The sequence below is a fragment of the Seriola dumerili genome, unplaced genomic scaffold (genome assembly GCF_002260705.1).
Source record: "Seriola dumerili isolate Sdu_G_001 unplaced genomic scaffold, Sdu_1.0 BDQW01000230.1, whole genome shotgun sequence".
In the NCBI taxonomy this organism is placed as follows: domain Eukaryota; kingdom Metazoa; phylum Chordata; class Actinopteri; order Carangiformes; family Carangidae; genus Seriola; species Seriola dumerili.
In genome coordinates, this window is record NW_019174485.1 from 1,108,499 (window position 1) to 1,120,589 (window position 12,091).

The window sequence follows — 12,091 nt, forward strand, 5'->3', positions numbered from 1 at the left end:
GAACACCCCCCCCCCCCCCCCCCTCCTCCTCCTCCTCCTCCCCCTCCTCTCCTGCCAATGCACCCCCCCCCCTGTTAAAACGAGACAAACTCAAGACACGGAGGCATGCCACAGAGTGAAGAACAGCATGCACACGTAGGCCACTTTCTCTCCACACCTCGGAGACGGACTCTGCTGACCCCTCTCCGATTCCCCTGAAGTCAAACTGCGGGACGATTAACCAAACTGTCAACAGCTTAATAGTGTGGGAATAAGAGACTGACAGTAGGCCTCGGTGCTGTGTGTGTAAACACGATGGAGATTATGAACCGTACATGAGAGAAAGAGAGAAAGAGAAGAAACAGGGAGAAGCCTCATTCACACAAAGATCCTGCAAACATTTATGGATTCAATTATCTGGGAGGCAGTTTTCTGCATTCAAGCATAGGGCCGCAAGTGGGAAAATAGGGACACCACAGAGGATGAGCGCTGTGAATTGCCACGCCGGCTAACTAAATGATTCATTTCAAAACTTAGACTCAGCTGAATCTCATTTAGAGAGACGTTAATTCAACACGCTCACTTTGAAGGCTCTAATTTGAATGGTGATGGGTTATACTGAGAGGTGTTTCTAATATTGAGTCCAGTCCATTTACATCAACAAGAGTGTGGTAAATGTCCAGTGTGTTTTTGCATGATTGCAGTTTACGACAGATTGTGTCGTATTCTTACGGGTCAAGCTAAGTGTCTGGATTTTAGGCATCACAACACAACTTCTATATGGAGATAACACGCTCTTCAGTGCAATGTATGGCTCCTCTGGTGGCTACATAAAGCAAACAAAATGTTCTTACCTTTGCCGTTCTTCATTTATTTTATATTTCCTTTAACTAAATATAATGTAATTTATGATTTTTTTTTGTTTTTGCTTTTGATTGCACTAAACCTACACTGTAAGATTTCCAGAAATCATGCTAGATCCTGACAGAGGTCCTTACACAATGAAACAACTCCAGCTCCTGCTCCCACACAACGCTGACAAGGACTATTGCAGGAGTATTTAGAAGTTCAGGTGCATATTGGGCCAGAGAGAGAGAGAGACAGAGACAGAGAAATAGAGAGAAAGAGAGAGTTTTCTGGCTAACAATTGTGACAAGAGCTGGCTAATCAACTCTTGACTCCTGGTATGGGTTATGGACTAGGACTAGGTCACATAAACACACACACACACACACACACACACACACACACACACATTTTCCATCTCTCTTCCTCCCTCTTTCATGCCTCTCTCTCCGACAAACAGCCATGGCCGCTGCCCCAAAAGCCCAGCAGCTGCTGTCCTCTCCAGCCTGCCATAGAGTGGGAGCAGCCTGCCGGTTTTAGAGCGCTAAATTATCCATTAGATGTTATCAAGTTGTAGCAGGGTGATGCCATTCTGCTAGGAGCCATCAATCTTTCATAAGTCCTAGGCACGGCGTGGATTGGGATGCACTACCAGACCCCTCCCCACCACTCCCGGCACACCGCCCACCCCATCCAGCCCGACGAACTGCACGCAAACTTGGACATGTACACACAGAAAGGCGGACACAGTCAACAAATACACAGGCTGACGTAAATGCAGCCAGGTACACGCTCTTGCACTCAAGCTCTACAGAAACAACCTGGACGGCGTTTGTTTACGGAACATCCAGTTCTACATTTCTTGCCTCGTGTCTTTCATCCCTTTTTTCCTTCCTAAACACAACTAACATTTTGAGCCAAGCCTCGAAATTTATGCTACCTAAACCGTGTCTCCATGCCCTCACACTAGCTTCCCTCGCACGCTCTCCCTTTTTTCTCTCCTCTTCATCTCTCCCTCCCTCCCTCTGCTTCTTGCCGTGGCCTGGCAGGCAGGCAGGGCAGACATGTTCAGAATGCGCTCCGGTAATGGGCTAATCAAAAATGCAAAACAATTGGCAATTACCGCGCGGGGCCCTAATGGTCATTAGAATTTACAACAAGGTAATGAACTGAGAGTCAGCTCAGTCCATGCATATTCATAAAGCAATCAGGCCTTTGAAGATTAAAGAAGCGCTTCAAATTTAAATGAGGGCGCCAGCATGTTATCAGTGAGATTCAGCCTGCAAAAGTAAAGGGTGCCTGGGACAGGAGTGTGCATTTATGAGTGTGTGTGTATGTGTGTGTGTGTGTGCGTGCGTGTGCGTGTGTGTGTGTGTCTGTGTGTGATGAGGGTTGGGGGTCAGTTTGGTGTGGGGGATGGAGTGGAGGTGTAAGTATGTGTGTGCGTGCATGCATCCGTGATGACGGTGTGTGTCAGTCTCATTGGAGTGCCAAATCGTGCCTGCATGCATTTAGTGCAAAGCAAACTGCAGTACACGGAAACCAGCATATAGCCTAAAGTGCTTCTAATAACCAAATTAACACTCTCTTAAAAATGAATGAAGGCCCTATCTTCTGATCATCATTTATAAGACGTGGGATTTGAATCTAAGATCAAATGTACAGTTAACTTGAGCTATTAGGAGGCAATGAGCTTTTGAATACAAAACCCCCTGAGGAATACAGCAACCTATTAGTATACATTCATGAAAAAGTGCTGCTGCAGACATGGTTTGCATGAACATGTACACGCTAAAGCACTCTAAGACTCTCTCACGCACACACACACACACACACACACACACACACACACACACGCAAACACACACGCATACAAACAGAGGGCTGTGAGTTTTCACAAGTGTAACGTCAGACACAGGGGCCCTCTCTGTGCCGTATCTCTCTGGTGGAGATAACGCTGGCGAGACACAGCTGTAGACGACCACCCACCAACATACAAAAGGTACAAATAGACTCGCACACACCCATAGACAGGCCAAGCCCAGCACTGGGACCTGCAGTGGGACAGATAGTGGAGGAAGAAACACTAGCGAGACAGATAGTGACCAGGATCAGTGGGTTCAGACTAACATGAGGCCCTGGTCTGTGTGGCTCTCCCATGGCCTCAGCATTATCACCATGGGTGTGAGAAAGACAAAGCAACAGCCCTGCAGCACCACATCTATAAACACTACAGTCATAATAGGAACACAAGAGGTTGAGGTGACATACTGAGTAGTGATACAGGTTGTGATAGTGTGACACAGACTCTCCAAGCTACTAAACAATAAAATCTGGATCAGTTTAAATCAGTGAGCTAAATCAGACCTAAAAGAAAAAAAAAAAAAACGGGGAAGTTTTTTAGAAAATTACCTTGCTCAAATCTCTCTTCCTATTCTCACCCTAAACTAACCTGCCTTCCTAAAATACCTCTTCTGTCCTTTTTGCTCTCATCCGCCACTTCCTGAGCTACAGCTGTATCAAAGACACTTTTTCTTCTCTGTTTCTGTTCTGTCTAAAAATAAAGTCATTAACCTGCAGGTGGTGAAGCCGGCGGCTGGCGTGACAGGCCCTGACGCTGTCAGATGACCCCTGACCCTGGGATGTGACTGCCTGCCACGCTATTGACAGGACAGCGGCAGGACACGCTTATTTCTGAGGATACTTTTTCATCCCGCGTGACGCGTCTGTGGACAAACAAGGTTGTTTCTGTCGTATAGCTTTGCTTGACAGTAGGTAGAGGGGATAGAAAGAGGCAGTGAATGTGTGTGTAAAAGTGTATATGCGCGAGTGTGTGTCTGTGTGTATGTGTGTGTGTCCTCTGGCTTGCTCTGCAGCCAAATCTGAGTGAGAATGAGGTCTAGAGTGGATGTTGGAAGCCTTTAAGAGGTGCAGACACGCTAATGTAGCCAAAACTTAGAGTTTCCAGTCCCTCGAGACAAACTACTGGAGCGATGCGTGGAGAGAGAGTGTGAGTGAGAGAGAGAGAGATAGAGAGAGATAGAGAGACCGAGGAAGCACAGACAGAGAAACGATGGGGCGGGGGGTGGGGGGGGTGGGGGGGGGGTATGATTGGAGGGGGCAAAATAAGGATCATATGTTTCTGACAGATCTCATCAACTCACAACACATCATGGGGCCTCTGCCACAACACATTTATTACAGACACAACACAGTTTCACAGGAGGGGGTTTACACTGTACATGTGTGTGACAGTCTGCATGTGTGTGTGTGTGTCGGGAGGGGGGCATTGTTGTGTTCATAAAACAGGTGTGTGTACATTTGTGGATAGGTGCATGCATTTGTTTAAGCCTCTTTTTGTGCTTATGTGTGCATGTGTGTGTTTGTTTGTGTGTGTGTGTGTGTGTGTGTGTGTGTGTGTGTGTGTGTGTGTGTGTGTGTGTGTGTGTGTGTGTGTGTGTGTGTTTGTGCATACTTCAACTAGCCTCCACCTGAATGGCCTGAGGCTGTCGTACTGGGGTTGTTAGAAGACAAACAGAGACACAGGAAGCCCAAGCTAGGAGCCCTGGGGACAGCACACACACACACACACACACACACACACACACACACACACACACACACACACACACACACACACACACACACACACGCAAACACACACAAACCCACAGTCTCCTGCATACCTACCCTTAAGTACACACACACTCCCGCTGTCAGTCACACACATACCCGCCACCTCACCATAAGTCCTGCTTCCTAAACCCACAAAACATCATTTTAACACACAGATACACCTCCTCTACCTCCCTCTTACACACACATATTTAGGCCCAGCCCGTCCCTCGGGCCCAGCGCTCTGTGCCAAGTCTGGCCTGGCATGGTCCACAGAGGGGTGTCCTCAGGCGAGGCTTGCCAAGTCAAAGACCCTTTCATGTTCAGCCTGCACGCCCAGGGTAGTAAAGCCTTAACAAACAGCCCGACACACACACCCTTTCTCTCTCACACACACACACACGGAAAGCTATAAACAGCTTAAGTGGTCAAAACCCACACACACATGCACACATATGCACATACATTAGTTTAACACTGCATCCACACTCGAGATGTAAACATCCGCTAGACCTCAGCACTTGAATGCAGCCAAGGCCACTAACACTCAATCCAACAACAAAGGCTGACGAATCTCCGCCGACAACATTTGTGGGTGTTTAGAGCTTGGCTTCGGAATACAAAAATGTCCTCTATGAAAAATTCATCCTAAAAACCATTCCTGTTCACCTTCATTAAAACTTAGTGGAGCCCACAGCCAAAAATAGGACTGATTTTATCAGAGCCCGGAGCAGCTGTAGGATCAAATTAGAGTCAGTTTTTACAGACAATGGAGTTTATGTTGAAAATATTAGCTGGTATCCAATAATTACAATAGCATGCATCTGTGCCTTTTCACTATCAATTAAAGTGATCACCGAAAACAAAGGCACACGCCACATGTGAACTTGCACAGCGACCCATATGCACGCACAGACATACTGGACACCGGAAAAAAAAGACATCACTACCAAGGAGCCTCTTACACCCTCCACCACCACCCACCCACCCACCCCACACACACCACACACAACACCACACACACACACACACACACACACACACACACACACTAACACACACACACACACACACTCCCCATGCACAGCCCAGCCCAGCCCCCCAGTTCTGCCTGACAGATACCCAGTGTGTATATGTGTGCTTATGGGGGGGGCTGGTGGTTTGGAGAAAGGTGGCACAGTGCCAATACAGAGCCTGCTAAATACCTTTGTCTCCACAACACACAGGGACAAACAGGACAGGCAAGCTGCTGCAAGAAGACACACTACAGCCACAGAGAGGTGTTACAAGAAATACCGCTCCGTCGTAAGAATGTTTTCCTTCTCATAGAGGGAAAAAGGGGAAAGGTGGCTGCCATAATTAACTCAGTATCGATTCAGAGTCCAGGTTACAATGGAGGCAGCGTGCTGGAAAGAGGCAGAAGTGTGAGATGGTGGTCGATTTACGCGGCTACAATGGCCTCATTACCACACGCGGCTACACTGGCGAGGATGCGAGAGGTGCTAATGCTGAGATGGATAAATACAGGGTACAGTAATGCAGCAATACGAGCGCAAGAATGTGGCACCACGCTCATAAAATGTAGCGAAGAGAAACGATTTGTAAAAATACTAATTATGGTATGTAGGACATGATGAAGCCTTTACACAGTGGTGTGGTTGTGCATCCTAAATCAGACCAAACAAACACGATAACATTTCGCATTTAGTCTGTGCGTTAGTGAATGTGAATGTAAATAAAAACTATGGATCTTCTTCGCCGCTCTTCCTCTTTAGTAGTTATTATATCCCGTGGAATAAATCCAGTTTTACACGACCCTGCAGTCACATAGTTTGTGTGAGAAACTGTCATCTGCTCTTTTTCTGGGCCATCCATAATCTGGAGACAAGCTTCGGTGTCCCTATGCATATCTTAAATTGTTTATCATGCAAATGATGGCACGCAGGCTGCTCTGCCCTCTTCTAACGGCCCAGAGCTCCAGACTGCAGACCCCAGCCCCAGCTGCAGCCATGAGACTCCCAGACGGCCTCAGCTGTCCCGTGGACGGAGAGTGAGAGGCAAAGCTTCAATATCCAGCGCTGGGTGTATCACAGACAACTGCCCCCCAACCACCCCCACCCTCCACCCCCCACCCACCTCATAGTTCAACCATCCTGGGTGTCATCTCGCTTTAAATCCAGCAGCTTCTTTCCTGCACCTAAACCCAAGCCCCCGCCTGTTTAAGCTGCTCTCCATACAGAGATCTATCTGTGTCGACTGACATTTCAGGAGGAGGGTGGGGAGCGGAGGGGTCACATTCATTTGAGTGTATGCAGCACAGCAGCATACACTAAATGTAACATGTAACACACTCCACTGGAATGAACTGGACATGAAGCCAGTATGGCACAGTTACAGTGTGTGTGGGGACAGTATGTATTGAGACGCCTCAGCTCAGTGTCAGCCTCTAACTGAGCAGGGTGAGAGAACATGGCAGCTAGCATATGGAGAATGGGGTGGCGCGCTGGCACTGCCAGTCTGGATCCATCAATCTTGGAAAACAGAAAAAGGGGGGGGAGGGGGGGGGGGGAGGGGGGGGGGGGCTGACTTTTATGCATATGTGACTGATGTGTGGTCTGTCCCGTACGGTGGCTGCATCTCCTGTCTGACCCAAGATCTGTTGCTGGTTTATCCTTTTCTTTATCTGCATTGGCACTCACCTCACACAATCAAATGAGGCATCACAACAGGAAGCAATCTCACTCCTCATACAAACCAAGTTAATCTATTCATTATCAACTCAAGTAAATCCTGGCGCTTACACAATGTGCAGAGACATGAGACCTATAAATAAAGCTCTGCTCACAATGCTAGTGACCTTATGATATCATGTGAACTCCACTGCACGATGAACTAAATGAGCAAAGAAAAACATGGTCAAACAGCTGACAGGGCCAAGAGGCATGTCGAATGTGTATGTGTGTGTGTGTGTGTGTGTGTGTGTGTGTGTGTGTGTGTGTACATGTCCACGTGTGTGTGTGTGTGTGTGTGTGTGTGTGTGTGTGCGCACAGATGTTTAACAAACTGCACACTAATGAACAGTGGTCATTCTGTACGACAGAGGGATAACTAGCTAACAACAGATAACAGTGGTCCCTTTACAATGCCATCTGCAAAGCTGAAGCACTGACTAATGCAGTACAGTAGCGCACATTGTTGAGTGCTACTCTCCGTGCATTTAGCCTGAATTGGCTTCAAATTAAATCACAACTGCCCAGACAATCAGCCCAATCTGGCACACGATATCGGATCTGTTAAAGGAAATGAATAAACATTCAAATAGGCTGGTCAAAATCAAACCCCACTCTGTAAAACCCGTCATAAGGGACTCATGCTTGTTTGCACAGCGACTCGTGTTTTCACTACAGCCTCATTTAGCCCCGGTGGACAACCAGCAAACCGAGCAGCTGCCTTAAGAAGTCCTTAATTACTCAAATCAAGAAAAAACACTGACAATTAGTGGCTGTAGGGTTCCTCAAATAAACGCTTCTTCCTTGATAGATCAGCATAATTACATTCTTTTCTGTCTCTTTTTAATTTTAGCATCATAGTGAGCCTTTGCAGGCGCATATTTGAGGGAGAGGGAGATATGACAGTGTAATAAGCCAGGGAGGGATGGAGATACATCTCTCACCACCACATGAGAGAGAATGTGGAGGCCACAGGATCTAAGCACATCTGTGATGCAGCAACAAACCAAAAGAAATTCTTTTTTTACTCCCTCTCTCTCTCTTCCTCTCTTTCATAATCTGCGTCTTTGTCTGTCGCCGTGTGTGTCTTTTTCACTGTCTGCGAATGTTTCCATTTCTCACAATCATTTTGAGGACGGCTTGTCTTCATGTGGGTTCGTGGCTCAGCTGAGCGAGATTCACAGCTCCTAAATGCAGCGGCAGATATTTCACACCCTGGTTATGCAGATTGGATACATCCTCACTATCAGAGGCAAGAAAAACACCAGAGAGAAATTGTCAATTGTTCTGGTTTGAAATAAACTCTCTATGAACCTTGCAGAGTGTGACCCACTCAGCACACCTTCAGACCTCAAAGACTCACTGCCCACATTTTTTTTTTTTTCTTGCTCATTTGCTCTCTCTTGCATGGCAGCCATTTTAAGCTCCCAGTGTGTTTACCTGTGATATTCTCCAGCTTGGGGATTATTCCTTGCAAGGGTGAAGATAAACAATCCTCATCCTGCGGCGACACCTGAACAGCCACCTCAACGGGGTGACACACCCTCCGCGGGTGCTGATGGTGGGTCCGCGAGTGCGTGGAGGACGTGGAGAGGGGCGAGGCGAGCGGGGAGGATGGTGGCCTGTCCAGAGGTTTGTCCGTGCAGAGGCTCCCGTGGCACTGCCTCCGTTTGTGTTCAATGAACAGCAGGATGTCAGCCAGCGGGAAGCGGGAGTGGCACTGGCCGCAGGTCAGCAGGTCCTGGTCCCCTTTTAGGGTGTCAACCTGAGCCACTCCCAGCCTGGGGGAGTCCTGAGAGTCTTCTTCTGGTAGAACACCTGACAGCGGCTCAGCTGGATGGGCAGGCAAGAGGGAGACATGTGAGATACAGTACAGAGAGAGGCAGGGATTGTGTAGTGCTTGTAAACGACAATATTTGAAGACAAATACAGGAATAAGGTCAAGTTGTAAACAATGTAAAAAAAAAAGAAAGAAAGAAAGAAAGAAAGAAAGAAAGAAAGAAAGAAAGAAAGAAAGAAAGAAAGCACAGACTACTTCGATAAGGACTGACATGTTCAGCTTGCAGGCAGCAGCCAAATGATTAAGTTGCTTGACCCTCTTTATTGTGCTGCCAATCTCGCTTTTTTAATGAACCTAACACCTCTGAGAATCAAAAAATAGATTCTAATTTGAGTTCAAGATGATTGGACCCCATTTCGTTAAAAGTGCTGGGATCTCGTGAACCAAGGTTAGACATTGAGGGGTTGGATGTGGAGTAGGTCCCTGAAGTACCGACAGAGAGAGAGAGAGAGAGAGAGAGAGAGAGAGAAGAGAGAGAAGAGAGAGAAGAGAGAGAGAGCATTTTAAAAGAAGTAATCTAGCCACACGGTAAACGACACTGGGCGCCCCGACTGGGATGTTGAGATAAGATGTGATGAATTCTTGCCGCTGGTTCAACCTTTAATTCCGTGTCGGGTCAGACGAGAAGGTGGTGAGGGACTATGCAAGATAGGCCCTGTTACTTGTATGTTCAACTGCATTAAAGATGAGGGAATTCGCCCCTATTTTACTGGAGCTTATCTTAACCAGCTTATGCCATGGACATAGGCGAGGTGTGTGAGGCTGGGTTAGGTGGAAAGATTTTCTTCAAACCAAATAATCTCATTTTGATGCCAAGCAAGAGTGATGTGAATAACTTTGAAAACTAAAATATAATCCTTTTTTCAGACATCTGACTGTGCCAGAATTTAAAGTAGTTTAGGCCAATGTTTCCCACTGGGATACTGAGGTAGGTCTGTTCCACTATCAGGAAAATCATTAGGCCTCTTCGTTTGCCATTTTAGACTATTATGACTTCCTGTGGATCAATAATTTCAGCCAACTCACTCACAGAAAAATGGAAAAACTGAGATGTTTTTTTTTTTCCTTTTCAAATGAATGAATAAAAAAAAGAAAAACAAATGCAAGCATCAGGCATATACAGCACATTCATTTCCTCTCTGCATGTATAAATATGTAATAAAGTGTGCCTTTGCTACAGGACAGCTCATCACTGGCCCCAAAATAAAATTATGCAAAGCGTGACCATGCAGTTGCAAGTATTGTGTTGTTCAAATTAATAATATGAATATATAAAAACATGAGTTTTATTCCAAACTAAGTGAAACTAAACTAAATCTGGGTCAGAGCCAAAATTCTAAATTAAACAGGTTAAATGAAACATCTGTAAGGGTAAAAAAAAAAAAAAGGTTTTAAAAACGTCTAATTTTTGTGAATTGCTCCATTGAAAACAGGCCCACAGCTGTTGTCTGTAAACACTTTCTCTCTGCATACTCTTTCAATAATCTGAATATTTCTATTTCATAATTTTTTTCTCCCTTAGATAAAACAAACACATCAGCAAGGCAAGGGACATGAAATATATGCTACAATCTCTTATTTCTACTAAACCGATCCTCTTGGTCAAGCAGCAGTGAGATGAAGTGGATCAAGTTCAAGTTCAGCAGTGGCCTACAGGACTACAATCATATTGCGCCCCCCACTGGCAAAACTTCTGACAATTGTCCGGCAAATGAAAGCATACATGTTGCGAGGGCATAATTGGTTTCAATCGAAAAGGGATCAACCACGACCTCGCAGAGAAACGTTTAAGATGAAAATAATTAAGGACAAAGGAAATACATGGGCTCCTAATCTCCTACTAAAACTTAAATGGAAACAATCAGTGTATTTGGAGACGTCTCCTCATTCACTGACGCGCGTAAGAGTGAATTGATAAAGCAGTTCCTGCTGGCATCACACAAATGGTTGGGAATAATTCTCCTCCAAACACAAATGTATCTCGACAGCGCCGAAGAAAAAAAAAAAAACCCCACCATGCAATCTCAGTCTGTGCCCTGCAATTTTATCACACACGCGCGTAAAACCACTTTCCTGGTTTTCCTCTCTCGCGGTCGTAAAACAGTAGTAACGCTCGCGGAGATTCCCGTGGATCTATGCTACAAATATCTGTTAATGGTGAAAGATAACATACTACACATGACCTACACTGTCTTTAAGCAAGCGGCTGCACAGAAACAGTATTCCTTCTAGGCAACGCACACGAGGTCTCTGCGCTGTGGACAAGCGGGTATGTAAACACCACTTCCCTGTGTCCAAACCAGCCCGAACCTCTGGAAATCCATTCTTACAACGGTAAAAGAGGGTCGGTTGTAGTGGTGGAATAGCTTTACAGGCCGCACCTGAAAACTTCTCAGCGGAAGGCAGCAGCGGCAGCAGCAGCAGCAGCAGCAGCAGTAGTATGGGCAGTCTTCATATAGGCAAAGGTCTCTGGCCATTGAGCCCATGCATGCCCTTTAATGGCGAAAGAAACCTTGAAGGCTGCGTTATACAACACCTTAACCAACACAAGTTGAAGCTGTCACGTTGTTTCAAAACTTTGATCAGATGATGCCATAATCATTTTAAAATAACCTTCAGCCTTGGATATGTTTGTAATTTCACTCAGGACAGTCCGTCCGTGGCCGTATCCTACCTATCACAATTCCCCAAGGAAGTTGCCCTAAACAGAAAAAAAGAGTAGGCTCGCTGAGAGGTGAAGAACAGCCAAATGAAAGTAAAATGCGATTTATCTCCACTTACGCGAAAACTCCCGTTTGCTCAAGTGCTGGGGTTTGCCTTGCTTGCGGCGAGACATGTTGTTTTAGTGGCGGCTTTTCAGCTGAGTTCACATTGGGAAATCCGTTCCTACAAGGTAGACTCCAAACGAAATATCTTCATTGATGCGTCTGACATCCAAATAGGAAAGAAAAAAAAAACACAGCAAATGAACTGCGGATCATACAGAGGCTGAGGCGTAGAGCGCTACGGGCTGTGCGGAGCTCTTCATGACTTTTTCGCAAAGACAGAGTGATGGGGGTACGGCGAAGCCCCCCTGAGCTGC

At 46.2% G+C, this 12,091-nt stretch overlaps 1 protein-coding gene across 1 annotated transcript in view; it reads right to left on the minus strand.

Annotated features, from left to right (window-relative positions):
* LOC111229340 (B-cell lymphoma/leukemia 11A-like) overlaps positions 1-12,091 on the minus strand; it is a 34,196-nt gene extending 22,105 nt beyond the window's left edge. The window contains exons 1-2 of the mRNA XM_022755629.1: positions 11,791-12,091; positions 8,610-9,002 (exon numbers count right to left, since the gene is read on the minus strand). Coding sequence (XP_022611350.1) covers positions 8,610-9,002; positions 11,791-11,845 — 448 coding nt within the window. The 5' untranslated portion in view covers positions 11,846-12,091. The remainder of the gene's footprint in view (positions 1-8,609; positions 9,003-11,790) is intronic.